Source organism: Gymnoscopelus microlampas (assembly GCF_963454915.1).
Source record: "Gymnoscopelus microlampas genome assembly, chromosome: 14".
NCBI classification, from domain to species: domain Eukaryota; kingdom Metazoa; phylum Chordata; class Actinopteri; order Myctophiformes; family Myctophidae; genus Gymnoscopelus; species Gymnoscopelus microlampas.
The window spans coordinates 19,246,226-19,271,225 of record NC_139951.1 but is presented as its reverse complement, the minus strand read 5'-3'; the positions used below and the strand labels follow the sequence as shown (position 1 = coordinate 19,271,225).

Below are 25,000 nucleotides of genomic sequence, written 5' to 3'. Positions count from 1 at the left end.
TTATTTTAAAACTGTGAAGTGTTCACTAAAAGACCCTGGGAGCTGAGCTCCAAGCTATCAAAGCCCCCCACCCCCCATTTGAGAACAATGCACCCTGGGACACATCTGAGGTGTTTACCTGGCCCCCTCAAACCCCCACCTTCAGCAATGCATGCTGGGATAGGTGTTAAAATCTTACAGATCACAGAAGTGAATCTTTGAATGCCGTTTTCTCAGTTCACTGAATCTCTACAAGGCATCATTCTATAAGCCATATTTCGAAAACTGGTGGGTCAAACTGCACAAGCAATATGTCAATTTGTAGCTATGATTCCCTGCTTTCATATGACTGTGAGTGACTATGTCACTGTGAGCTCATGTCCATCCCATTCTCATGAACACAATATCTCAGTAACACCAGGAGTAAAATTCATTACATCTGGCTAACATCCACTTGGACTCTACAATGACATGATTAGAATTTGGTGGGCAAAGCTCAAGGTCACTGTGCCCTCACAAAAGACAATTCATAAATGTCAGAATAGTGATAACTAACATTTTGCAAAACAAATATTTAAAAAAAAACTTAAAACAACACTACATAGACATGGATGCAAACTGTAAGTCTTTGGCAGAGGCATATAACCGCAATGAGGTATTTGTAGTTGTTATTATTTCTTTCTATGTATTAGTATTGTTTCCTGTAGAATGGAAAGAGAATTTTGTGTGGACCTACAGTACCTAACCCTGCCAAGGATACAGTAATGCGCTTGTAAATAAAGGTCATCGTGCTCAGCACTTGACCCACCAAATCTACACTCAGACCAGCACCATTGACCGCCAGGCTTGAATAATACACCATCTTACGCAAGATGGAAATCAAGAGAGGTATTAGTAACTTAGTTCGAATTAAAATATATCTTATTGTCATGTCATAAAGTGTCAACAGCATTATACACAGAGAAAAAGCTAAGCACGACAAAAAACTGCATTTGTCCCTCAATCATGAACATTGTAATTGTATTAGTTTCATTATATCACACTATCTGCCCACTCTATTCCCCTAAAGCAACATGATGTCGAGATTAAACAAGAGTAAGGGCCCTATTTTTGGGGCAGGTGCATTGGTCTGAGAAGCCCAGTGGATGGGCACATTTTCCTGAGGCACAGTGGCATGTTTCCATGTCTGCATGTGTTTGATATTTTGTGGACTAGCTGTGCGCTGGTGTGGTAGGAGAGCCACAGTAGAGGGAATGTACTGTAATTTGCAAATCACCAGCGCACTGCAATTATGGGGTCAACAACGGCCACGGTTTGTGCTGTCCGCCGCCTGCCTGCGTGGACCAGGTCTACCGTCATATAGTGAGACGCACACTCGTCCACTGCTATTTCCTTCGCTTCAGATGGCAGAAGCACTGTCACAGTTGATACTTTGTTTCTTGTGGTCCAAACTGGACCCAGTGGACAGCACCCAGCTACCACACAGCCTGCCTTCTCCCATGGTACTGTGACAATCCTGGTAGCTGTGGTATGAGCTCTAGGGGTGGCGAGTGGAGGTCCCTGAAGCACCAGCTGGCCGACTGTTGGGGGGATTTGTCTGAATCGCCGGCTGGTCGACTGTTGGAAGGGATACTATTGAAGCACATGCTGGTTGATAGTGATGTTGTGGTTGTGCATTTTTCCACTATACCTCTCCTCGAAGTCCTGGTCATGCAAGCGCCTACCGTCCAGTGCCCCTTCCGCCCCAACGTCTCAACGTCCCTTTCTTGTCCCAGCACTGAAGTATTCTCTGGGGGATTTCAGACCCTTTCCCTGCCTGGTCCCACTCTCACTGTCCCGGGAGTGAAGGAATTCTCTGCGGGGATTTCAGCCCGTTTCACTGCCTGCCTGTCCGTTTTACCTGCATTCTCAATTCCCAGCGCTCCCAAGCCCCAGCTCACTCTTGTTCCCTCTCAACGGTCCGCAAATACTGACACAGTTGAGACTTTCTGCCTCATTCCCTCTCTTGTCTAGGTTTTGTATTTCATCAGTTTGGTCTTTAGGAGAAAGTAAGTTTACAAGGTTTTCTGTCCATGAAATTACCCGTATGCCATTGCGTTGAGCACAGTGCACAGTGTAATGAAGTAATGAAAAGCAATTACTTGAAAGGTCATGATTGAATCCACCTGCAACACAGCCACTGACGATAATATTCAGCCATCTTGCTATGCTGTGGAAACTGTACGCCACACCTGTTGCCACGCCCAACAGAAAAAGGCAGCAGATTCATGAAGACCTCCTCTATGCACTGTACAGTCCACAAGCATTGCCTTGCTGTCCCCACAATAGACCATATTCACACGGCGGCCATTTTGGAATTTAACATTGAAAGTGCCACCCCGTTGCCGTGGCAACCGGTGTGGCACTTCATTGACTTAATAACAACATGGCCTCCGTTTGAATATGGTCTATTGGGCCCTAAGAGTCTCGAAGATGTTTTGCTCCTTACATCCAACCAGACCACAATGGTTTGAACAAACCGACAGACATTGCAATTCTTAGGGCGGATTCACACTGCGGCCTTGGAACCAGCCTTGAGGCTGGTAGGAAGGAATACCTGGGAAGGAATTGGTAAAGCGTGTGCACTTTGTGATAAGTTTTATAAGGTTTTCAATAGGGGGCGAGCCTAACTTGTTTGCAATGTTTTTTAAAAAGCTATACCCTTACCTAATACCATTCCAAAAATCTAAAACTTCTCACAAAGTACACTTATAATAGATGCTAGCTTTACCAATTCCTTCCCAGGTATTCCTTCCAACCAGCCTCAAGGCTGGTTCAAGGCCGCAGTGTGAATCCGCCCTCTATCATGCTTAACCATGCTTTGTAGTACAATCAACAGCGAAAATAGCTGATCTAGGCGCCGCCGCCTGGTTTAAAGTACTTAAAGAGAGCAGTGTTCTCACTAATGTGGCTAAAGATGTAAAAAAGAAAAGTGCCAGAAATTATGAATAAAACAAAACATATGGCGAGACAAAATTCACCTCTCTGGAACTTTGATATAAGGTCCTCCTTGTCAAGTAATGTGGTTTTCTTCATGAGGTAATTATCAGATAATCAGAAAATGGTTCTGTGTGAAGTTCTCATTATAAATGCATCTTCAAGAAATTAGCAGGAATATATTACTTTAAATACCTATTCTATATCAGCTGCTGCTCTTCACCTTTTATGTGCGTATATAGCTCACAGTAGGCACTGTAAACTATTAATACATAGCCTGATTCATTCAAACTGTGCACACACCTGCTTGCTTGAACACAGGATATGTTTGTTTCTAATAGAGCACTCAAGACATACAAAACACCCTATTTTCCCGTTATCCTATTGAATAGGCGTCATCAGTACACATCAGTCCCTATGGGCTAGTATGGGCCTACTACCCTGCAATAAATTTACCTCTAATTAGTCAATGTATAGGCTTAACTTGAAAGGACAACAGTATAGAGTATACGTATATGCAAAACATCTCCAAGCATCAGTGGATACCATGGGTACTGGCACTGCAGCAGATTTAAATTGGAAACGCATGTTACTGTAGGTGTTAATGTGTTTCAGGTTTAACACTACTGCCATGCCAATCAAGCAAAAGCTATGGGAAACTGAACCAGAAAAGGAAACGGGTATGCCACCTGCGGTAATTAGCGGACTACAGTTATGCACAGCGCCTATTGCAGGGTTACTGCAAAAAACATTATGCTATTAATACTATACTTCTAATACAGTCAATATAACATATAGGTCTACTGTTTCAACATCAAATAATACATTTTAAAATCATTTAAAAAAACACACAAAATCAGCAGGGGCAAGGGAAACAATGTTCTGCATTTTCATCCAGTTCCAAGTTTTATCAGTGAGAATAAAGAAGTTTTATCTTCTGTCTATGTTTGCTTTCAATGTTTTGTTTATCTTTCTAGTTCTGCTACTTTTTCTCTCTTTTTTTGTGCTGAAAAGGAATATTACTTCCCTCTTCAATAGTGCCTGAAGTCCTTCCCATAAAATTACAGTAGTAATCACCATTGTCATTAGGTTACAGAAGGTTTCATCAGAGTTGTTTGGCATTACAGACACCACCTTTTACATTACACAGGCATTAGTTCCATTACTGCTATCAAAAACACATCAGTGCCGCTTTAACATTTTTATTTGGAAAACACCAACAAGACATGCACAATATTTCTCACTCAGAATTGAGAATTTTCTCTCCCTATTGTCAAGTGAGTGCTCCCCTGCACATGTTGCTGTGCTGTTTAGGGCTTTTAACACATATACTGCCAATCCCGAGATATCTCGGGACATTAAATCCACCCGTTACCTGCGTATCCCGAGATATCTCGGGATCGTCTTTTTATGTGGTTTGATAACGAAAAAAAAAAAAAATTGGTACCATCCTTGATTTTTTTTTTTTCCCATGACGCTTCCGACCCATCCTATGAGAAAATTTCCGACAACCGTTTCCGGTTCGTTTTTTATCTTGAAAAAAAAGTTTTTCCCTGGTTTTGGCTAAAGATCATGGTTTTCACACGGTTTAAAAAACGAATGGTAAGCTCCGGTTGTATTTTCTTTTCTTTGATCGACGAACGGTTATCCTCTTAGTGTTTAAAAACGATCTGATAGCCGATCGGAGGCTAAGCTAATCTAAGATGGCCGGTGGGGAAACGTCACAGCCACGTCACAGCCAAACGGATATGACGTTTGCAGCCTCTTTTGGCCGCTGATACCACAGAAGAAGAAAAAGAAAAAAAAGTGTAAACATTATGAGGGCTCGTACGTCCGTCGTTGCTGTTTATAAACACCATCCGATCGCGGATTTTAATGGATATAATTTTTTTGTGAACGGTTCAAAAGGCTATAAAACTCAAAAACGCTGGCAGTGGGTGAGTACCTTATGAATAAACTCTGGCAGGGAATGTGTTAAGGCTTTTACAGAACCTGGCTGCTATCAGGTATCAACATTATCATCTAATCATTGTGAATGTATGCTAATGCGAAGACTTCTTGAATCAAATTTGTTTTTACATGGGAGGACCTTGCATAAAGTACTGTATCAGAGGCACATAGAGACAGCTCTCTCTCTCTCTCTCCCTCTCAATTCAGTTCAGTTCAGTTCAGTTCAGTTCAGTTCAGTTCAGTTCAGTTCAGTTCAGTTCAGTTCAGTTCAGTTCAGTTCAGTTCAGTTCAGTTAAAAGGGTCTTTATTGGCATGGGAAACATATAAGCTTCTGCACTTCTTCCCTGATCTACCTCATCTCCTGTATAAAATCCTCCCCATTGAGTTGGGAGTCTTTTCACCACAGTCCAGAGAGCTGATCTGGGTGGGGAGGTGTCCCTCTCTGTGTCACTGGGTCTGGGTGGAGAGTTTTCCCCCTCTGTGTCACTTTTGATTGTGGGTTCCATGCATCTCCACTTGTTTTATCTTCAACGGTGTGAATCTGTCTCTCAACTCAACGAGTGAGTAGGGCTCCGTAGTGGGGGTTGACTCTGTAAGTGGGGTTCTTCTGTGACATGTCAGATGAAGGTAGGATTTGCAGTTCTCCAGTACTCTCTCTCTGATTCTGGAGAAGTTTTCCTCGGAGCAACTCAGGTTGGCCTGGATCATTACTGTTCTTTTCTTGTAGAGGTTTATAGTGGTTTATTCATCATCTCTGGATTTATTCCCACTGGCTACCTTGAACTAAAACCTTCTTTCTTAGCAGAGGGGTAGTGATCTCTTATGTGCCATGCCTGGAGATTGTCGGTGTGGAACATGAGGTTTGATTTGTTTCACATTTTTCAGACAGTCAGCAAATATTGTTTCTGTATCTTTTTTCTCTTCTACTTTATCCTTGCGGAGTCATTTGTATTTTTTGATGGCAACTGCACTTTGTTGCATTCTGTGTGGAGGTGTGTGGAGTCCAAGGAAGGATTAAAGGCATTTGCACATACTGTATGTGGTGGGGAGGCTGTGGAGCTCTGCTTCCATTGTTACGGCGGTCTTTTCACATGGGAGCACTACACCTGTCTAATCTCTTAGATCGCAGGGTCGCACTGTGCTCCTCATGTGAATAGACAGGCGCTGCGCATCGTGTAGATTTCAACTCTGTCAGCAGGCAGGCTTGTGCGTGAGACAAGCATGAACGCGACAGTTTCACGGGACTGCACCTCCCTACCTGCCCGCCAGTCTCTCATTGAAAATTAATATAGGCGCGTCAATCACTCCCCATGTTAACACATTGAGTGCCAATCGCGTAGAGCTACGCGAACCTATTTAAAGCCGCCACGTGCCAGTCGCGTAGACCTACGCGAAGTGGTCTTTTTTTTTTCACTCACAGGTTCACATTGCATTGTAGGCCTCGTTCGCCACGACACATTTCATTGTAGCACCACCGGAAACAGAATTATCCGGGTTCCGTTTTTTTCGATCGCATCCGCTTCCTGTCTAGAACGAAACCTATAAGTCGATTATCTCGGTTGTTGTTTTTCTCCTCGCTGATCACTGTTTAGCCTTCACTAGGGTTGCCAACATCCAGAACTGGAGAAACGGGACCCATGCACGCACACGCAGCGCGCGTGCATGGGTCCCTCGTGCGCGCGCGATTTTTTTCGGGTTTCCTGCGGATAAAGTTACTTTTTTTGTTACTTTATTTCGGTTTTAGAGTTAGGGTTAGGGTTGGGAACAGGCTGACATGCCACACAAACAATGACGCCGCGCCCACCGGAGAAAATCTCACACACACACACACACACGCACGCGTACGAGCCATAGACTGTATAAATGAGATGGACAAACCCCCTCAGCTGCTTTCTACAGACCGAAAATGAATCCTTTGCTGCAGACTGTTGCTCCGCCATCTTTCACTACGCGTCAGAATGAGTTCAGACCATTATTGGTTGGGTAACTTGTCAATCAAGAGCGGGGGGCGGGGAATGAATGCTATTGGTTGTGTAGCGTGTCAATCAAATCATCCCGCCCCTCCTAGAGAATAGCCTACTTTATCGTCAATTTTATAATAAATAGAACCATAATTTAGCAAAACGCATATCCTGATGATTGAAAGGAGACTTTAAACTAGCGACTGGAAGCATATAGAATTTATGACAATTTTTATTACAGTAAGAAAATCGAGTCTGAAAGTTGGTAAAAACCCATCGGCTTGCGTTAAAATAAATTCTTTCTGAACTCACAGGTCGGCACGGGTGAAACAGCGCCTCTCGCTGGACATTTACTAAACATCCGGGTTGGCCTCATAGTAAATATCTCAGCCTTGCCCCTTGGTACGAGCACTGTGCCTGCCCTGTCAACTGAGCGGTCCTAGCGCCCTTCGCATACAGCACACAAACACGCAGCCAGACACACTGCAGTGTGCGCAAACAGAAATATATTTTTTATTTTTCCCTTTACACCGGAGTCCGGGACAAACAAAGTCCCGTACGGGACACGCCCCTTTTGGCTCAAATACAAATTCAAATACGGGGGCGTCCCGGCTAATACGGGACGGTTGGCAACCCTAGCGTTCACCGCTGTAGCTTCAAGATGGCGGATCGCAAAGCGAAGCGGTCTTCACTGCTCGTCTCACACAGATCCCCTGTGTGTTTAGAACCAAATGAACGCGCAATTTTAACGGATTTAACTGTGTCTGTGGCGACGTGAAGGAAACAAAAAAACAACAATAAAACGCTGGCACTGGTGAGTACATTATGAGATTAACCTCTGGCGTGGAATGTGTTAAAATACCTTTAAAGTTCAAGTTCTTTCACAGCTCCTCTCTTCACAACTGTTTACTTGAGGTGGCAGCCAAGTGTACTCTCATAGATTTGATATCCAATTCTTAGTTCAGTATCAAATGTTTTAAGATGATAAGCAGCCAGCCTTGTAGAGTGTGGCTTCACCACCACATAGTGATTTGTGCAGCTTCATTCACAAACGGCACTCATAATTTACTATCGATGGTTCAAGACTGGACAGGGAGGCCACGCCGTTATTAGACTCTGTCTTGTTACAGTAAATATCTCATGCCCCTCCTTTGTTTATTGAATTTGTAGGTAGACGCCAAAGCTCTGGTCGAGTAATGCAGGGCATTAGGTGATTGTCACACTGCAAAGCACAACACCTATTCAGTTTTCAATGTTAAAGTAGCAAAACTATGGAGCTGTCTACCGACAGAGCTGAAAGTACAACATCATTTTAATGTTTTAATCAAGGGCTTAAATTATGGTTAAAAGAGAATAAATATTGTATTTCCTCTTAATCTTCCTTCTATGACTCCCAATTTAAAATGACTTATGACTGATGACAATTGTGTTTTTGTTTTTGTTTAATTTTAATTAATTATTTTTTTATTCTCAGTTTTTTCTTTCTTTTTAAAAGCCTGTGTGAACAGGTGTTATAAATTACTGTCTTACTATAATCATTTAGTATAATGCAGCTGGTGCTGTGCAATATTTTTATGAAGCTCCAAGGTCTATTGTGCAAGTCAAATAAACATATAAATAGAAATGAAACAAAAGTTTGAACCAAAAGGTAAAGCACTCATTCCTCATCTGAGGACATTCGCCTCTATTTCTGTTCTTTTTGTTGTTGTTGTAAATATGCTCTCTCTGGAACTGTGTTCTTAGTACTACAAAGTCATTCCAAGCATTCTTTCATACCACACTGTGAATGGACTTCTAGCCTGGTACCTGGATATACATTAATCTTTGCCACAATCATTCCCAAAACAACTCTCAAACTAGGTGGACCTTGGATTGTGATATTATTTCCCGAATTGCTCTGGTGAGGAATACTGCTTTTATTCAACCCTGCCCTCCTACTGCAGCATGGTTACTGACATATTCAGTGACTGAGGATGTGACCTTTTGGATCTCAAGAAAATGTCCTTCAAATGCCTGTTTAACACATTGTGTGCCATAAACGGTCCGGACCGTTTTTGGCCCATTTTTTATATATATATTTTTCCCACGTGGGGGCGCTCTAACGAAACTTTGGGATCATCCAAGGAGTCTCTAAGAAGGAGAGGCCGGATGTGGATCCATGTCAAAAATGCTTCCGTTCGTCCGCTCCAATGTTAACTCCTTGACTAAAAGCTTAATATCTCCTATTTCTTTTTAACGTGGTGGAAGTGAGCCGTTTTCGATCGACGATCTCTCTGCAATAGAGGATCGCGTGAGAAATATTATTGTTCCAGGCGTTAGTCGGGACCCTCCGCCGTCTCGCACGCATGCTTTGTTTACATGCACGTCCGCGTCGGGGCTTTTACAGCACGAAACATATCAGCGTAAGTGGATGGAAGATATGCTGGCACTGGATGTACCCTATTTTAATAAACCTCTGGCACACGATGTGTTAAATGAACCGTTAAGACTCGTTTAAACTTCCAAAAATTGCGGATCTACAAGCTCACAGCGCATGTGCATCGCGCCAGCTTGTGTGCTTGTAGCTTGTATTTTGTCTCTCTGCTCTTCTATATTGAGACATTTAGATCGTGTTAAAGTTTATGTCTCACCTAGACACAGGATCTGACACAAATTCAATTTAGCCCCTGAGCAAGCAGGCAGGCTCTATTAGCTCAATGGTAAAAATGTCAGCACTTGCGCAGGAAACCGGGTTCAAATCCGGGGTAGAAGAGGAAAGTTACATAGCCCAGCTTTAAAGGAAGACCTGTATTGTATCACATCCCCCATGGCCTGCCCTGCTCTGCTGAACACAAATAGTATAAGACTCTGTATTGTGTTATAACAAAATAAAAATGGATTTTTTTTTTTGTAATGAAAAACTTATGTTTTACATTACACTAAAGGTCAATGTATGCTTGGCGAGAAAAGTGTTGAACGGCACTTCACATGATGAAAGTGACATCAAAACTTTGCAGATGGTGTTGCGTACCTGGAAAAAGGAATGGTTGCAAACACACAGTAAGTGTTGTTTACTTAGATTGCCCGGGAAGTCAAAGCAAGCTCGGTTTCCACGGACATGCACAAGACCATATTCACTTCTGTATTTACATTTTGTGGCGACGCTGTCGCTGAGTCGCAGACAGTATGAATGCTCAAAACTCAGAATGTTGTGAGACACGTGGTTATACACTTTTAGCACTAAGAATAAACTGACAGTAAAACTGCTCTCTGAGCACCACTTCATACTGTATGTGTCAGTGGCGTGCACAGACATTTTGAGGGGCAGGTGCTCAAGTAAATTATACTTTTTTTTGTTTACTTGGTCTGCTCTTTTTTCCCTCTACACCTATACCTCTTTGCCAAAAATAGCCAATCTACAGGCCCACAACGCCTCGCAGCGCGAGGCATTGTGGGCTTGTAAATCTGCTATTTTTGGCCAAAGTTCTCCTCAGAAAAGGGATGCTAGGTTTCGAGTGGTTATGGTAAAAAGAAAAATCATATCACATAAAGATTTGGCGGACCCCCTGTAGTAACTCTGAGGACCCCCTAGGGGTCCCGGACTCCCTGTTGAAGACCCCTGCTGTAAACTGAAAAAAACAAACTTTTAAATGTGTTTTTTCAAAAGGGTACTTCTGGTCAAGAGGGCAAAGGGCAGGTGCTCCAGCACCACCTAGAGTCTATCTGTGCACGTCCCTGGTATGTGTACTGTGTAATAGACAAACACAGACTCACAATGAGACTTACATTAGCTTGTATGATGACCAGGTATCGTGTTATCTCCTCATAGTTGAGTCTCTCTTTCAGCACCACAGAGCCAGACAGAGTCAGTGGGATGTCAAAGGTTTTGTTGGCTGTCTGAAACGCACAAACGGGTCACAAGGTTATTTGAACAAACAGACAGGGTCACTCAATCTCATCAAAGTGCCTAAAATCGCCTAAAATGTCATTGTTTAGAAAACAATGTTGACTGTTTATAAGACTCAAATGATTGATGATGTAAAAAAAAAAAGGTCACCTGATTTAGAATCTAGAGATAGCTCATGTTATTATCACAGAAATTCACATTGACTAAATCCAAAATCTTATTTTTAGAACATTTCGTTTTGCTGAAGGTATTTTTCCATGGTCATACATACTGTACATTGGTACCACATAGGAAATCATGGGTGGTGAACACATTAAGAACTGGATATGAACCCTTGGTAATACTGGTTAAAACTAGTTCTCTCTCCTTTGATTTCTAATCACGGGGAGGTTGCATGTGCTGAGAGCATTACTGTAGCTCTTGGGATATGCATCTCCCTATCTGCCAAAATTACTGAGGGTTTTGCCATAGCCTATCCAAATAATAACTTTGGCAGATAGCCAACTATCTGCCAAAGGCCAAAGAGAGGAGCCCTTTTGGGGGTCTCAAAGGAAGTGTTTTGTTTTCTTTCTTTTTTTTTTAACGATTTTGATTCTGATATGCTATAATTAATGCACCAAAACTCTTCAAATTTGGCTAATGTTGAGTAAAGAAGATCCTGGTGAAAGTATTATGAATACCCCATATCACGATGACTCAGCTATAGTTTCGTACTGGGAAGACTTGCAAAATGACTGAGGCTGTGACACTGAAAGCTGTGATACAGTAGGTCACGACGCCCTAAGCTGGAAGAACATCTCGGGCATATTGTTATGGGATGTCAAGAATGATGAATGAAATGCCAACCTTGATGGAACCAATTAATGTTTATTGCAACATCAGGATGACATAGGCCAAACGTTTCTAGAATATTGTGGGAGCTTATCAGCTAGAACGTAGGGGTATAAGATGGGATGTTTGAGGCGCTAGAGTGCTCTTTCTCTTTCTGCAATACATTTGCAAGCTATTCTGCATTCCCTTGTGTCTTACAATCTTCAATAAATATACAACGCTCTGCTTAATCAGTTGTTGTTCGAGTCTTCTGTCAGACTCCTTTGCATTTAGATACTCAGCCTAAGAACAACCAAAGAAAACAACTACACCAGTGGTTCTCAAAGGTAATCAGTTAATATAGCATCAATAACATTTTACTACTTTAACTAGGGGTGTGCCGATACGATAATTTTACGATACGATACACAATATTGGGCTCATGATATCGATACTACTAATGCAAAAATACTTCTGTTTTTGCATTATTATTATTGCCCAAAAACGCGATACGTTATCGTCACGAAAACGTATCGCCGGCACACCCCGGGGGGGGCTCCCAGCACAACATATAAGGAAAGACAGACAGACAGACAGACAGACAGACAGACAGACAGACAGACACACAGACAGACACACAGACAGACAGACAGATTATCTACCGGATCAATTGGGTTGTACTGGATGGTGTATTCTATCTGTCCATTGGGTCCATCGTCAATGTCCTTCGCCCCGTTGTTTCCCCAGAAACCAGAGAAGATCGTGGTTCCTACAGGTGTCAACTGGAAACACAGAAATATCTTAGCCTGTTGGTTTTATTCCACTTCATAAATCTGTCAATAAATTGCAACACAACATTTAAGTAAACACCTCGAGCATTCCCGTAGGATGTCGTGATGCTTGTTTGTTTGTTTTTGTGTGTGTGTGTGTGTGTGTGTGTGTGTGTGTGTGTGTGTGTGTGTGTGTGTGTGTGTGTGTGTGTGTCTGTCTGTCTAACTATGTGTCCGTGCGTGCGTGTGTATGTGCGTGTATGTAGGACTTGGGCATTGAATAGATGTCCTTCAGAAAGCTGCAATATCATTAGCATTGTCATCCATCCATCCTGAGCTCTAGCCACTGGAGAACACACACGCACGCGCACACACTCACAGTCGCACACGCACACACACACACACACACACACACACACACACACACACACACACACACACACACACACACACACACACACACACACACACAGGACCATGGAGACAGGGATCCATGGATGGATATACATAATTAAAGAGTTGATGACGTGTGTCTATACGAGCTGATAAATCACTGAGGATCCTCTCATTGGCATTCACCCCTCTTCATCTCATCCCTCCTCCCTGCAGGGCCCTCCTGTCTACTACTATGACCAATCACTTATTCCTGCATGGCCCTAGTGTTTACTACTACTACTACTACTACTGCTACTAATCACTCCTCACTGCAGGGCCCTACTGTCTACTACTACTACTCCTACTATTCCTACTATACTACTACTACTGCTACTGCTACTGCTACTGCTACTGAGACTAATCAAGCCTCAGTCACCGCAGGGTCCTACTACTACTACTTCAAGGGTGACACTAATAAGCCATTAATCAAAAGGTCAAACTAGTCAGGTTCCCCTAACATGTTTGATTAGTCAACAAGAAAACAATGTTTGACAACGGTTTCCTACATGAGGCTTAAGCCATGGCTGTGGGTCATGGTATTTCTTCTTTAAAACCTTGAAAATTAGATTTCATTGTGATACCTATAAATAGGAACTTAAAGCATACTACGTTAGAGTTCCATTGATCCAAGCCAGAACACTATTAAATGATTGATCATAAAAATAGGCATGCTCTATACACTTTTGAGATGTTAAAGTGGGCCCTGATCCAGAAGAAAAAGGTTAGGAAACCACTGCACTATAACATGCAGAGACTCAAGCCACGGCTGTGGGTTGCGATGACACCACGCCGCGCTGAGTGAGGTGTCAGTGCCAAGTGCATAAAAGTCATTCAACAGGATCAGCTTGTCTGCTGTATGAGCAATCTTTGACAGCGCTGCATCCAGGAACTCATAAAAGCTGCCCTTGGCGCGCTTATAAATAACGACATTGCTCGTCAGACTGTCCATCTCTCGCTCACTGGACATACAGACACACACACACACACACACACACACACACACGCACACGCACGCACACGCACACGCACACGCACACGCACACGCACACAAGTCTCTCCCACTCTCTCTCTATCTTTCGCTCTGTTTCTAAAGTTTTGAACTAACCAAGGTCAAAGTTCAGCGTAGGCATGGCGGTAGTCGACCTTGAACCTAATTTCAGTCTGACTGGCTCCATTAGCCAGTTGCAGTTTTGGGGGGATTGCAGGGGAGAACAATAACCGACATCCTAATGTCTAGATCCTCCCTCAAATCTTAATAAATCTATTCATCATTTTTGAATTATTACCCCCATATGAATAAATGTACTCTCATTTTTAAGTTATTACCCCCCAAACTGCTCATGCTTGGCTTGGCTTGGCCGAGGAATCGTATATCAGACTTTTTACGATCTGTCTCCTAAATTGTGCTGTGGTCGTTCAGGTGAACGGAGCGAATAATTTTTTGGGGAAGTAATGAGAAAGTGGAGAGTTGGAGGGCTTTGGAGACTCTGACAGAGAGAGAGAGAGAGAGAGAGAGAGAGAGAGAGAGAGAGAGAGAGAGAGAGCGAGCAAAGAGAGAGCAGAGAGCAGAGAAACGGGAAGAGATATTGACTTGGACAGGTTGTAGGGTCTATAGGTATAATGAGATCGTCTAGCTGGCCAGCCCAGGAGTGCACGCTAGCAGTGATGAACACACTTACACTTCTCCGGCGTGAGTCCGAACATCGTCTAGTTAAGCCCTTGCCTTCCGCAGCATCATGACACGCTCGTCGGGGCTGGAAACGCTGCAGACTTTTACACACCGGTTTTTGGTCCAAATGGATCCTAGCTGGGATCTTTCTAGTGGGTGTTCTAAGCCCTTCTCTGCTACTTCCCTGCCTTTCACTCACAGGACGAGTAGATTGATTCATTGGTTTATTGGGTATAAATTAATACCGGCTATACAGTAGTGCATCCCAGGGGATAACACGTAAGCGTACTCACGAAACAACCGTTTCCCACGAGGTCTTCAATGGAGATCGTAGACAAGAAAAATATATAATTTATCTACTGCTAGTACAACCCATCCTTCAACCTTAGGTTGGCTGCAATGTCATGCATAATGACATTTACAGTATCATCATGGTGCACACATTATTTTTGCAGCATGGGTCTGTAGAGGCAAGCTATCTATAAGAGGGTGTGTGTGTGTGTGTGTGTGTGTGTGTGTGTGTGTGTGTGTGTGTGTGTGTGTGTGTGTGTGTGTGTGTGTGTGTGTGTGTGTGTGTGTGTGTGTGTGTGTGTCTGTCTGTCTGTCTGTCTGTCTGTCTGTCTGTCTGGAGCTAATCTCACAAACCCGCTGGACCGCTCAGCGCACAATTTGTTGTGGAACACTGCCGGTAGACCAACTTTAACGCCATGTATTTCTATTCACATATGTTTTATATTTTTTGGAAATATTGTAACTCATAATGGAAGGGCTCAGATCTGGCTGAAACCTTGCCAAAAACATCATAGATATGTCACAGGCGACTAACGTCACAGGAGCCACAGGAGATCTCCAAGAAGCCACACCGTTCCCACGTGGATCTCAAGATCCACATTATTATTTTTTTAGAGATATTTTTTTGGGGGGGTTTTGGGGCTTTATTAATAGTTTTCAGTAGAGACAGACAGGAAACAGGGACAGAGAGAGATGGGGAGAGACATGCAGCAAAGATCATCGGGAACGGGACTTGAACCTCCGATGCGCTGTCAGGCTACATTGGAGCCTAGGTGCTGGACCTGGACCGCTACGACAGCCGTCCGGGCCAAGATGGAGTGAAACCACTACCTATGCCAGTGTTAGAGCCCTGCGAAACACAATGACCTACATAGGAGGAGCTCATTACAACATGGCCGTTACAGCGGTTATGTAAACAAGTATGGACAAGAACATCCTCTAGGGTGGGAGACAATTTTCGGGTCCTGAACCTACAAGTACCTGCCCTGCACGTGTGACAGATAGCTGCACTGCCAATCAGCTTACCTCTACCTGTGAGGAGCAAGTGTTTGAGTCCTGAGACAGAGACACAGAGAGAGAGAGAGAGAGAGAGAGAGAGAGAGAGAGAGAGAAAGAGAGAGAGAGAGAGAAAGAGAACGTGCTATGTTATGTCTTATGAATGTACCTCATTGATGGCGACATAGTATCTGGGCTGCTGGAAGCGCGGAGCATTGTCGTTGCGGTCTCGCACTACAATGCGGACCTCATGCAAGATCACAGTGCCTATCAGCTCGTTGGTGCATTGCACCTGAACCACAATGGACTGAATGTAGGAGGGAGGCTGGAGGAGACAGAGAGAGAGAGAGAGAGAGAGAGAGAGAGAGAGAGACAGAGAGAGAGAGAGAGAGAGAGAGAGAGAGAGCATGATAGTTAGTCTGTTGTTATAACTACATTAGCATTTAGCTATAAGCATTTGTTCATTGAATACACAGTTTCACTTCAGACAAGCAACCAAGATGAAAAATAACATAGCAAAGCGCAGACAAAGAACTGAAAAAGCAATATGCAAACGGCAAACTACAGATCGATTTCAATCGTTTCAAAGGAACGCGGGTAAAACTGCATCCAATCTAGGCTTTTGGATCTATTTTCAAAAGAGCGTAAACTAACCAGTGAGTTCTCTGTGTGCGCGCTGCTGCGTACCTATTTTCCAAAGGAAAAAAGTTGAATGGAAAATGAGTTGTATCTCTGTCTGCTTGGTGAAAGACTTTAGATCAGTAAATTGTGGCAAACATTTTGCAATTATCGCATTTGTTTGGAAAAAGAGTTGTATTTGTGCTGTCTCTCACCATTTGATGTTTGTGACAAACAATATGAAATAAACTGGAGTTTTGGTTTTAACTGAATCTTTGGTTGACACCTGTTTCTGCACCAATTATGGAGTTGAAAATGTAATACCATTGCTGATAATCAGAGACATAAGGTGGTAAGCTGGTAGTGGATCAGTCTCTGTCACTGCACTAGCGGCTCCTATAAGTTGGTTGGGGCTGTTCAGCAGAGAGCAGAACTGGGAGGGATAGCCTGTTCCTCTGCATGTGTTACGCATAGACTGTATAAAATGAATGGACAGCGTTACGCCCCTAGACTCTAGTCTACAGACCGCCGATTGTTCAGCTGTGTGCAATCCGCCATCTTTCAATATCGCGTCATATCTTGCAGAATGAAACCAGACCATTATTGGTTGGGTAGCTTGTCAATCAAAAGCGGGGGCAGGGAATGAATTCTATTGGTTGTGCAGCTTGTCAATCAAATCATCCCGCCCCTCATAGAGCATAACCTACTTTATCGTCAATTTTAAAATAAATGGGACCATAGTTTACCAAAACGCATATCATGATGATTGAAAGGAGACTTTAAACTAGCGACTGGAAGCATATAGTATTTATGACAATTTTTATTAAGGTAAGAAAATCTAGTCGAAAGTTTGTCAAAAACCCATCCGCTTGCGTTAAAATAGATTCTTTCTGACACCCGCAGGGGTAAAACAGCGAAACTACAGGCCATTCATATGAACTGTCTCTTCCGTATTGGCGTCAATGTAAAAGTCTCAGGCTGGCCCTCCTGGTGAAACTCCACAATGACAGGTAAAAACAGAAGCGGCCGGCGACATCATGTGTATCGGAGACGTGGTTGTTTACACGCTCCCCAAGACCAACAGTAGAAGTTGACAATGACAGACAGACTATACACATTGACATAAGACTAAATTGGGGAGAAAATAGTTTAGATAGTTGTATGTGTTATGTTAATTATGTTCAGAAGTTATGTGAATGTTTTTGTGGACGCCCACGGTTACTGCCAAGCCCCCTTGAGATCAAGCGGTTTTAAAGTTAATCAGTTCTTCCTTTACCCAGGACCAATGTTTCCATCACGTTTTTGTGCAAATCTGTTTATTAAATGCGTGACATATCCTGCTAAGAGGCAGATAGACAGATGGCAAAAACAACAATAAAGAACAAATGAGCATAAAGTTGCAGCCAGGCCTTCGGGCCATACATTGTTGAAGGAGGAAGCATCTGTCCATTTACGCCCACACACAACGTTTAACGTTCTTTAGGGAATCTACCTGCTATGCTGGACAAGAGAGCTAGAGGGAAACAGTAGTACAATGAGGTGTCTTACATCTCTGTCCAGGAGGCGTCCCGTGCTGTTGAGATACAGGGCTTGTTTGGAAGGGTCCAGAATGACCCAGTGGTCATTGTTGTCCCTTAGAGACAGCGAGATGGTACGACCCGGCCCCTCCGCCACGCCATTGATCTGCATGTTCTCGACCAATAACGTTCCTGGAAATAATGGCACACAAATACATGTTATTCGCTTAGAGAGACAATAAAAGCAGAAGAACACCAGCACTCGCGGGAGTGTCATTTCCGATTTTATTCAGATACTGCAGTATAGGCACACAAACATGAAAGTGTTTTGGAAGAGCCTTCCTCAGTGTGATGCGTTTCTAATTTGAGCATTTAGAGTAGGGATGCCACCGAATATTCGAATTTTCGAATATTCGTTACAGTCTCCATAATCGAAAATGATTTTTAAAATTCGATTTTAATTATATATATTTTTTATTATTTTTTAAGATTTTTTTTTTTTTTTTACTTTTTTTTTTTTTTTTTTTTTACTTTTTACTTTTGTATGCCTTAGTTTCAATCAAAATATATGCTAATAGTAATATTATAGTCTTAATAATTGTAAATGGCCACAGTTTCAGAGCGTTTCACTGTTTCAGCCCAGCCCAAACATGAACTCTGCAGCCGCACTGAGGCCCCTGCTGGAAAGCATCCCAGCCCAAACATTAACGTAACTAATAATTGGGCCGCGCAACCCGGAAATGACCGTAATAATGCTAAAACAGGAGTGAAAATATTTTTCAAAAAAAAAAAAAAAAAAAAAAAAAAGTTTTTTTTTTTTTTTGAAAAATATTTTTCAAAAAACGGCGCTGTCGAATAATCGAAAAATATTCGCCAGGGCTGTCCGAATTTCGAATTGGCTGAAGGTCAGATTGTGGCATCCCTAATTTAGAGCAGTGGTTCTCAAAATGCGGTCTGAGGACCCCGAGGGGTCCTTGAAGGGGTTCCCTGTAGCTAAATGATTTAATAGCATCAAAATCTATTTCACCACTTTAACCCTATAAACACTGACTATTTGAAAATAGACGATCTACAAGCTTGTAGATCTGCTATTTTCCCCCAAAAAATCTTGTTAAAAAACATTTTAACAACACACATTTTATATGGCAGAACATATTTTCTGATGGGGGTCTGCAGTCAAATACATATTAATTTGGGGGTCCTTGACATGAAAAAGTTTGAGAACCACTGGTTTAGAGAGATGGCTTTGAGTTCACAGCCCCAGATGAGTTCACAGCTCCAGTGAGTCATCCGTCATCAATTAAAAGTTGCTGCAAGTGTGGCAAACAAAACTTTATGACAGATGCAGATGGACATAAGGGAGAGACGGTCTGCATAGAGGCCTCCTGCATGTTCTCTGCCAAATAAAACAGATGTACAGTACATCTATTAGTTGAAGATTTATTTGATCAAGACCAAGTCAGCCGGGTGGCGTAATTTGGGGTTCCAGAGGATGCCAACTTTTGCATTTAACTTAAATATTTTCTCCACCTCTGAATGTCTTTTGCAAACTACCACTTATAGACACTTGTTTTCTTTCTGCAACCATACATTCATTTATCACTTTAAAAAAAACTGGCCTCCGTATTTTGGGCATGTCATTACAGGCAAAAAAGTAAAAAGATAGATCATAGCTTTCAATAGCTGTTTGCTATTTTGAATATCAGACGTGAGTGGATATTATTGCCCACTTGAAATGGGGTGTGCTGGTGGTGGGGATTGTGGGAGAGGAGCCACAGAGAGAATCAGCCAAACGTTACACTGACTACGGTGTTTAACCATGGTAGAATTACAGAAAATAAAACTGTTTTATGACCACAGTACATTGTTTTCATTGGTGCATTGCAAGCACCCTGGAAATAAATACATACACATGTTCATGGGCTCCACCAGCAAGGTGTAATAGCCAAACAAACATACAGAAACCAATTAAACCAATGGGTGTTTTGACTTTGACCTCTTTATTGATAATAAAAACATATGTAAAATACATACATTGTCACACCATTATCAAAAGAATAAAACACAAAAAAGCCTTATTTCCATCGTGGTCCTTTCATATGTATATGCAAATGATGTTGTGTTGCATGATGTGATGTGTACTGTATGTGTGTATTTGCACTTAGGTCCACACACCCATTGGTGCATAAAGTGCCCTTGTGCATGTCAATCCAAGCTGTGTGCGGAAAGCACACTCACACTTTGCAAACAAAGGCCATTTTCCATTTTCCACACTAGGGGGTAGGGGTTAGATACCTGAGGAATAGGAGTGTGTGTGTGTGTGTGTGTGTGTGTGTGTGTGTGTGTGTGTGTGTGTGTGTGTGTGTGTGTGTGTGTGTGTGTGTGTGTGTGTGTGCGTGCGTGCGTGCGTGCGTGCGTGCGTGCGTGCGTGCGTGCGTGCGTGCGTGCGTGCGTGCGTGCGTGCGTGCGTGCGTGCGTGCGTGCGTGCGTGCGTGCGTGCGTGCGTGCGTGTGTAGATTTAGATTGAAAAGAAACATAGGACAGTTACATGAAACCCATTCCATGCTACAGTCGCTGTGTGCATGAATGGGCAATGTCCAATGTTTCTCTTAAATCTGAGAGGAACCAGGACAGTGGATCTCCCCCTTGTAGCGTGGTCGTGAACATTACTGACTGTTTAAAAATAATTAGGTACTTCAGATTTATTCAAAATCCTATCCACCATGCACATCTTGATTTGGGTCACTCTCTCATCTACTCTGAGCCATTTCAAGAAACTGTTTTGTTTTAAGCTCTACTGTTATCTGTCCATTTGACATAGTCCAGCAATATTATAGTGGTTAGATCTGTGAATAGTACACTGTGTGCTTGTGTACACAGTGTACTCCAGTGCTTCTCAAACTTTTTAATTTCAAGGACTCTCATAACTCTGAGAGTGTACAAATGGAACCAAATGGTCCATTTGGTTCCATTTGTACACTCTCAGAGTTACAGACATGTAAAAGGGACCATTTGGATTTTGGACTGGTGTGAGAGTGCAAATACGACCTGCAAAACATACTTTTTTTGTAGATTTAACCACTTAAACCTTATATACTGTACTTCATTGACCGTACTTCATCCCCCACTGCTCTGTACTAGGTCCCCTATTTTTCTCTCTCTGGTTAAATGTACACCCCAGACTTAACTGTGTATGTGTGGCTGGGCGAGGTGGTGCTGATGAAAATGAAAATGTCAACTTGGCATCCAGTCTACTACAACATTTCCAGTTCCACTTCCATACAGGTCCTAGATCTCATAGAAAAGACATAGCAAAAATAATAATAATAATAATAACTGGCTGTGTAATTTTAATAATGCATCAACCTAAAAAAAAACCCGGACAGTCATGACCTAAAAACAAAACACATTTCCAGTGTGGAGTTTTTGTGTGTGTGTTTGTGTGATTATCTGTTTTACTTTATTGGGCTTTTTTCGAAGGCATCCTTGGGAAAAATAAATGAAAAAGTCTGGAAAATGCGAAAGACAAAAAAGAATAGAGAAGTGAAGTATAAGAATGTAAACAGATATTCATCTTGGCTGACTCCAGAGGAGCCAATTACCTCATCCAACACTGCATTATTCATAATGTGATTTTGCATGCATACCTGTGGTTATGTTTTTGTGTGTTTGTGCGGATTCGGATGTGTGTGTGTGTGTGTTAGGGCATTAACAGAATAATCGAATATTCGAATATTCGACTATCAAACCGACTATTCGACTATCAAACCACTATTCGATTATTCGATTAAAAAAAAAAAAGAAAAAAAAGTTTTTTTTTTTTTTTTTTTTTAGATTTTTTTTTTTTTAGTGGCTTTTCTGCAGCAGACACGCAGCTGTGAGCTCTGGTGTGACGTCAACTCGCATTCCTTGAGTCCAGTCATCAATGTCATTGAAAAAAAAAAAAAAAAAAAAAACTTTTTATTTTTTTTATTTTTTATTTTTTTATTATTTTATTTTTTATAATCAAATCGATTAATCGAATATTCGAATACTTATAGGTCGAATAATTCGAATACTAAAAATCACTATTCGTGAATGCCCTAGTGTGTGTGTGTGTGTGTGTGTGTGTGTGTGTGTGTGTGTGTGTGTGTGTGTGTGTGTGTGTGTGTGTGTGTGTGTGTGTGTGTGTGTGTGTGCGTGCGTGCGTGCGTATTTACCCAGGGTAGGTATGCTGAATATTGCACAATCACACACACACACACACACACACACACAAACACGGACCCCCAGTTGATACTTTTTTTTTTTTTAAGATCTCTGGGACCCCAAACTACACTGTAAAATCCTTAGTGCTAATGTAACTCAGACAGTTTGGTTCCTAAATACCCCCCCCAGGAACTCAAGAAACACACAAGCACTAACACCCACACCCACACCCACCCACACACACACACGTCGACACGCATGCAGACATAAAAGCTCGTAGACACGGATGGATGTGCAAATACACACAGAAAGTTTGGCTTGTTATCAGGCAAGTCGGAATCTTATCCTAATCTTCTGGCTTGTCTGACAGCCAATCAACCCAGTCAGAATGAAAAGCCAATGAATGAGAATGAATTAGAGGAGAGAGAGAGAGAGAGAAATGGGCCGGACGACAGATAGGGAGCAAGCTGTGTGTGTGCGTGTGCGTGTGTGTGTGTGTGTGTACGTATGCGTGTGTCTGCATAGGCAGATTAAATCTTGTGTGTCTCCTCACTAGTGTCTCTCACACAAACACAACGCACGCACGCACGCACGCACGCACGCACGCACGCACGCACGCACACACACACACACACACACACACACACACACACACACACACACACACACACACACACACACACACACACACACACACACACACACACACACACACACACACACACACACACACACACAGCGAATCAAAAGTCTCATATCTGATCTGCCAAAAATGTAATTGGGTCATGGCCTTCTGTGCTATCACGGAAACTATGAACGCCTCGCCGTGATTGGCTGGTATTAAATAAACAAGGAAGTTAAATTAAATTGGTTTGTTTACATAAGAAATGGACAGGGAAAAGATTCATTTCTCTCCATGTTTCGGTTCTTTTTCTTGATCAATTTCTTTCTCCCTCTCTCCTCTAGTCTTTCTGGATGAGAAGAAGGAACGAAGAGAATACGATTGCTGTCGGGCAGAAACATATTTAAACTTTTAAATTAAGGCAATTAAGGCCATACTTCATCATTCAAGAGTGTCCCACTGAACTAGTGAAAATAGCAGATCTACAAGCGCACAACGCAACACGTTGTGAGCTTGTAGGAAGCATGACAGCAGGAGAAGGAGGTATAGCTCAAATAAATAAAGATGTGCTTTTGTGACTGTATCCAATTGAATTCAATCTCATATAAATAGGTTCTATTCAGAGACCTCACTTTAGTATTAGGCTAACGCCACATTCAGCAGTACAAGATTACACTGACCCTGCCTTGAAGCATAATAGTCACTAAATAATTGTCGGGTGGAAACCATGTCCAAAACTGTTATTTTGTTTAATGGATGCAATGTACAGTAGTTACTTTAGTCACAAGCTCTTGTTAAGTTTTCACTGGTTAAATATGTGTAAGGCCCACAGGCACACTAGTCACTTTCACTTAATTTAGTTTTTTAGAAAATAGAGAAAATAGCAAATCTACAAGCTCTGCAATTTCCGCTACTTTTGCACAACACAGTTGTACGATGAAGTAAAGCCTGAATTTACGAGGGCAAAAAAAGAAAACATAACATTTTGAAATATGGAGATACAAAGTTTCTGCCTGACAACAACGATCTGTGCGTACAGTAAGTATGTGTGTAATTATTAAATGGATTAAATGAAATGGAACTGAACTGAACTGAACTATCACATCTGCATTGGCTGGTGGTGGTCTCCTATACTCTTAAATGTAGACACTGATGTCGGACATGATGCCTACTGGTTGATAATATCAGCACACCAGATCGACTGCCATCGACACTAAGGCTGCCATCTTTATTGTAATTTGGACAAAATGGACATAAAACTTAGGCTTCAAAAGGATGAGATCCAGAACTACAGACAGAGCAAACTCCATTATGCAAACCTATAATGAGCCCTCAAATGTCATGATGACTGGAAAAAGGTGTAGTTTTGAATCTTCAAACAGCATCAAAGGTGCAGGTCAATGACATTTTATAAGAGCTGCACAAAGATGAGACTGACCATCTTGCCGAAAAAAATCTAAATGTAAACGTTGCTTAATTAACCACCTTGTTCATGCAGGCATGCATGTTTTCTAGGATGTGTCTATAATTTTCATTTTGCCCATTTTTATAAAAGCACTAACTCACTCCAGGCCATGATATATTGTGATATAATCACAATACCGTGGCTTGTCGTGAGTTATTGCTTAATTATAACGGTCGATTCAGAACTCCCCATTGGAACGCATTGAAGTTCTCTGGTGTATAATGAACAATAACTCACTGCTACGCTAGGTTTTGATTAGCAACATAAAGTTTTTGGTTAAAATTGTGCGTGAAGCTTGCAGCTAAACCCTGGCAATTTATAAAAGCAATAGTACACAAAACCATGGTATTATTATATGACACTACACTTATAGGAGATATACAGATAACTTTTACTTGTCACTATGTCTTTAGAAAGAAAGAGGAGCAATAGGAAGGAGAAAGAGCAGTGGTGTAAAGTAACTAAGTAACTAAGTATATCTAATCAAGTAAAATTTGAGATATTTTTTATTTACTGGAGTAGTTCCAATGTTCTGTTCTTTTACTTCTACTTTAGTTTAGTTAAAACTTTAGTTATTAGTTACTTTATAGATTTTGATTATTATTGCAAAACATACATTAACCACTTCCGCCTTACAGTATACACATTTCGGCTATTTGAAAATAGCTAATCTACAAGCTACAATGCGTCGCGATGCGATGCATTGTGAGCTTGTAGATCTGCCATTTTCAAAAGATTGTTGAAAACTTGAAATGGGACCTCCTGCATAATGAGTACTTTTGGTACTTTAAGTATATTTTGATGCCAATACTTTTGTACTTTTACCCAAGTACGTTTTGAATTCCAGACTTTTACTTGTAACAGAGT

General features: G+C 41.9%; 1 protein-coding gene across 1 annotated transcript in view; it reads right to left on the bottom strand.

The window, feature by feature from the left end:
• The window catches only part of LOC311059872 (protocadherin-15-like), a 240,989-nt gene that overhangs the window by 146,755 nt on the left and 69,234 nt on the right, over window positions 1–25,000 (bottom strand). Inside the window, exons 5-8 of the mRNA XM_084077970.1 lie at window positions 17,890–18,050; window positions 15,893–16,048; window positions 12,225–12,344; window positions 10,632–10,742 (exon numbers count right to left, since the gene is read on the bottom strand). Of these exons, the coding sequence (XP_083934096.1) occupies window positions 10,632–10,742; window positions 12,225–12,344; window positions 15,893–16,048; window positions 17,890–18,050 (548 nt within the window). The remainder of the gene's footprint in view (window positions 1–10,631; window positions 10,743–12,224; window positions 12,345–15,892; window positions 16,049–17,889; window positions 18,051–25,000) is intronic.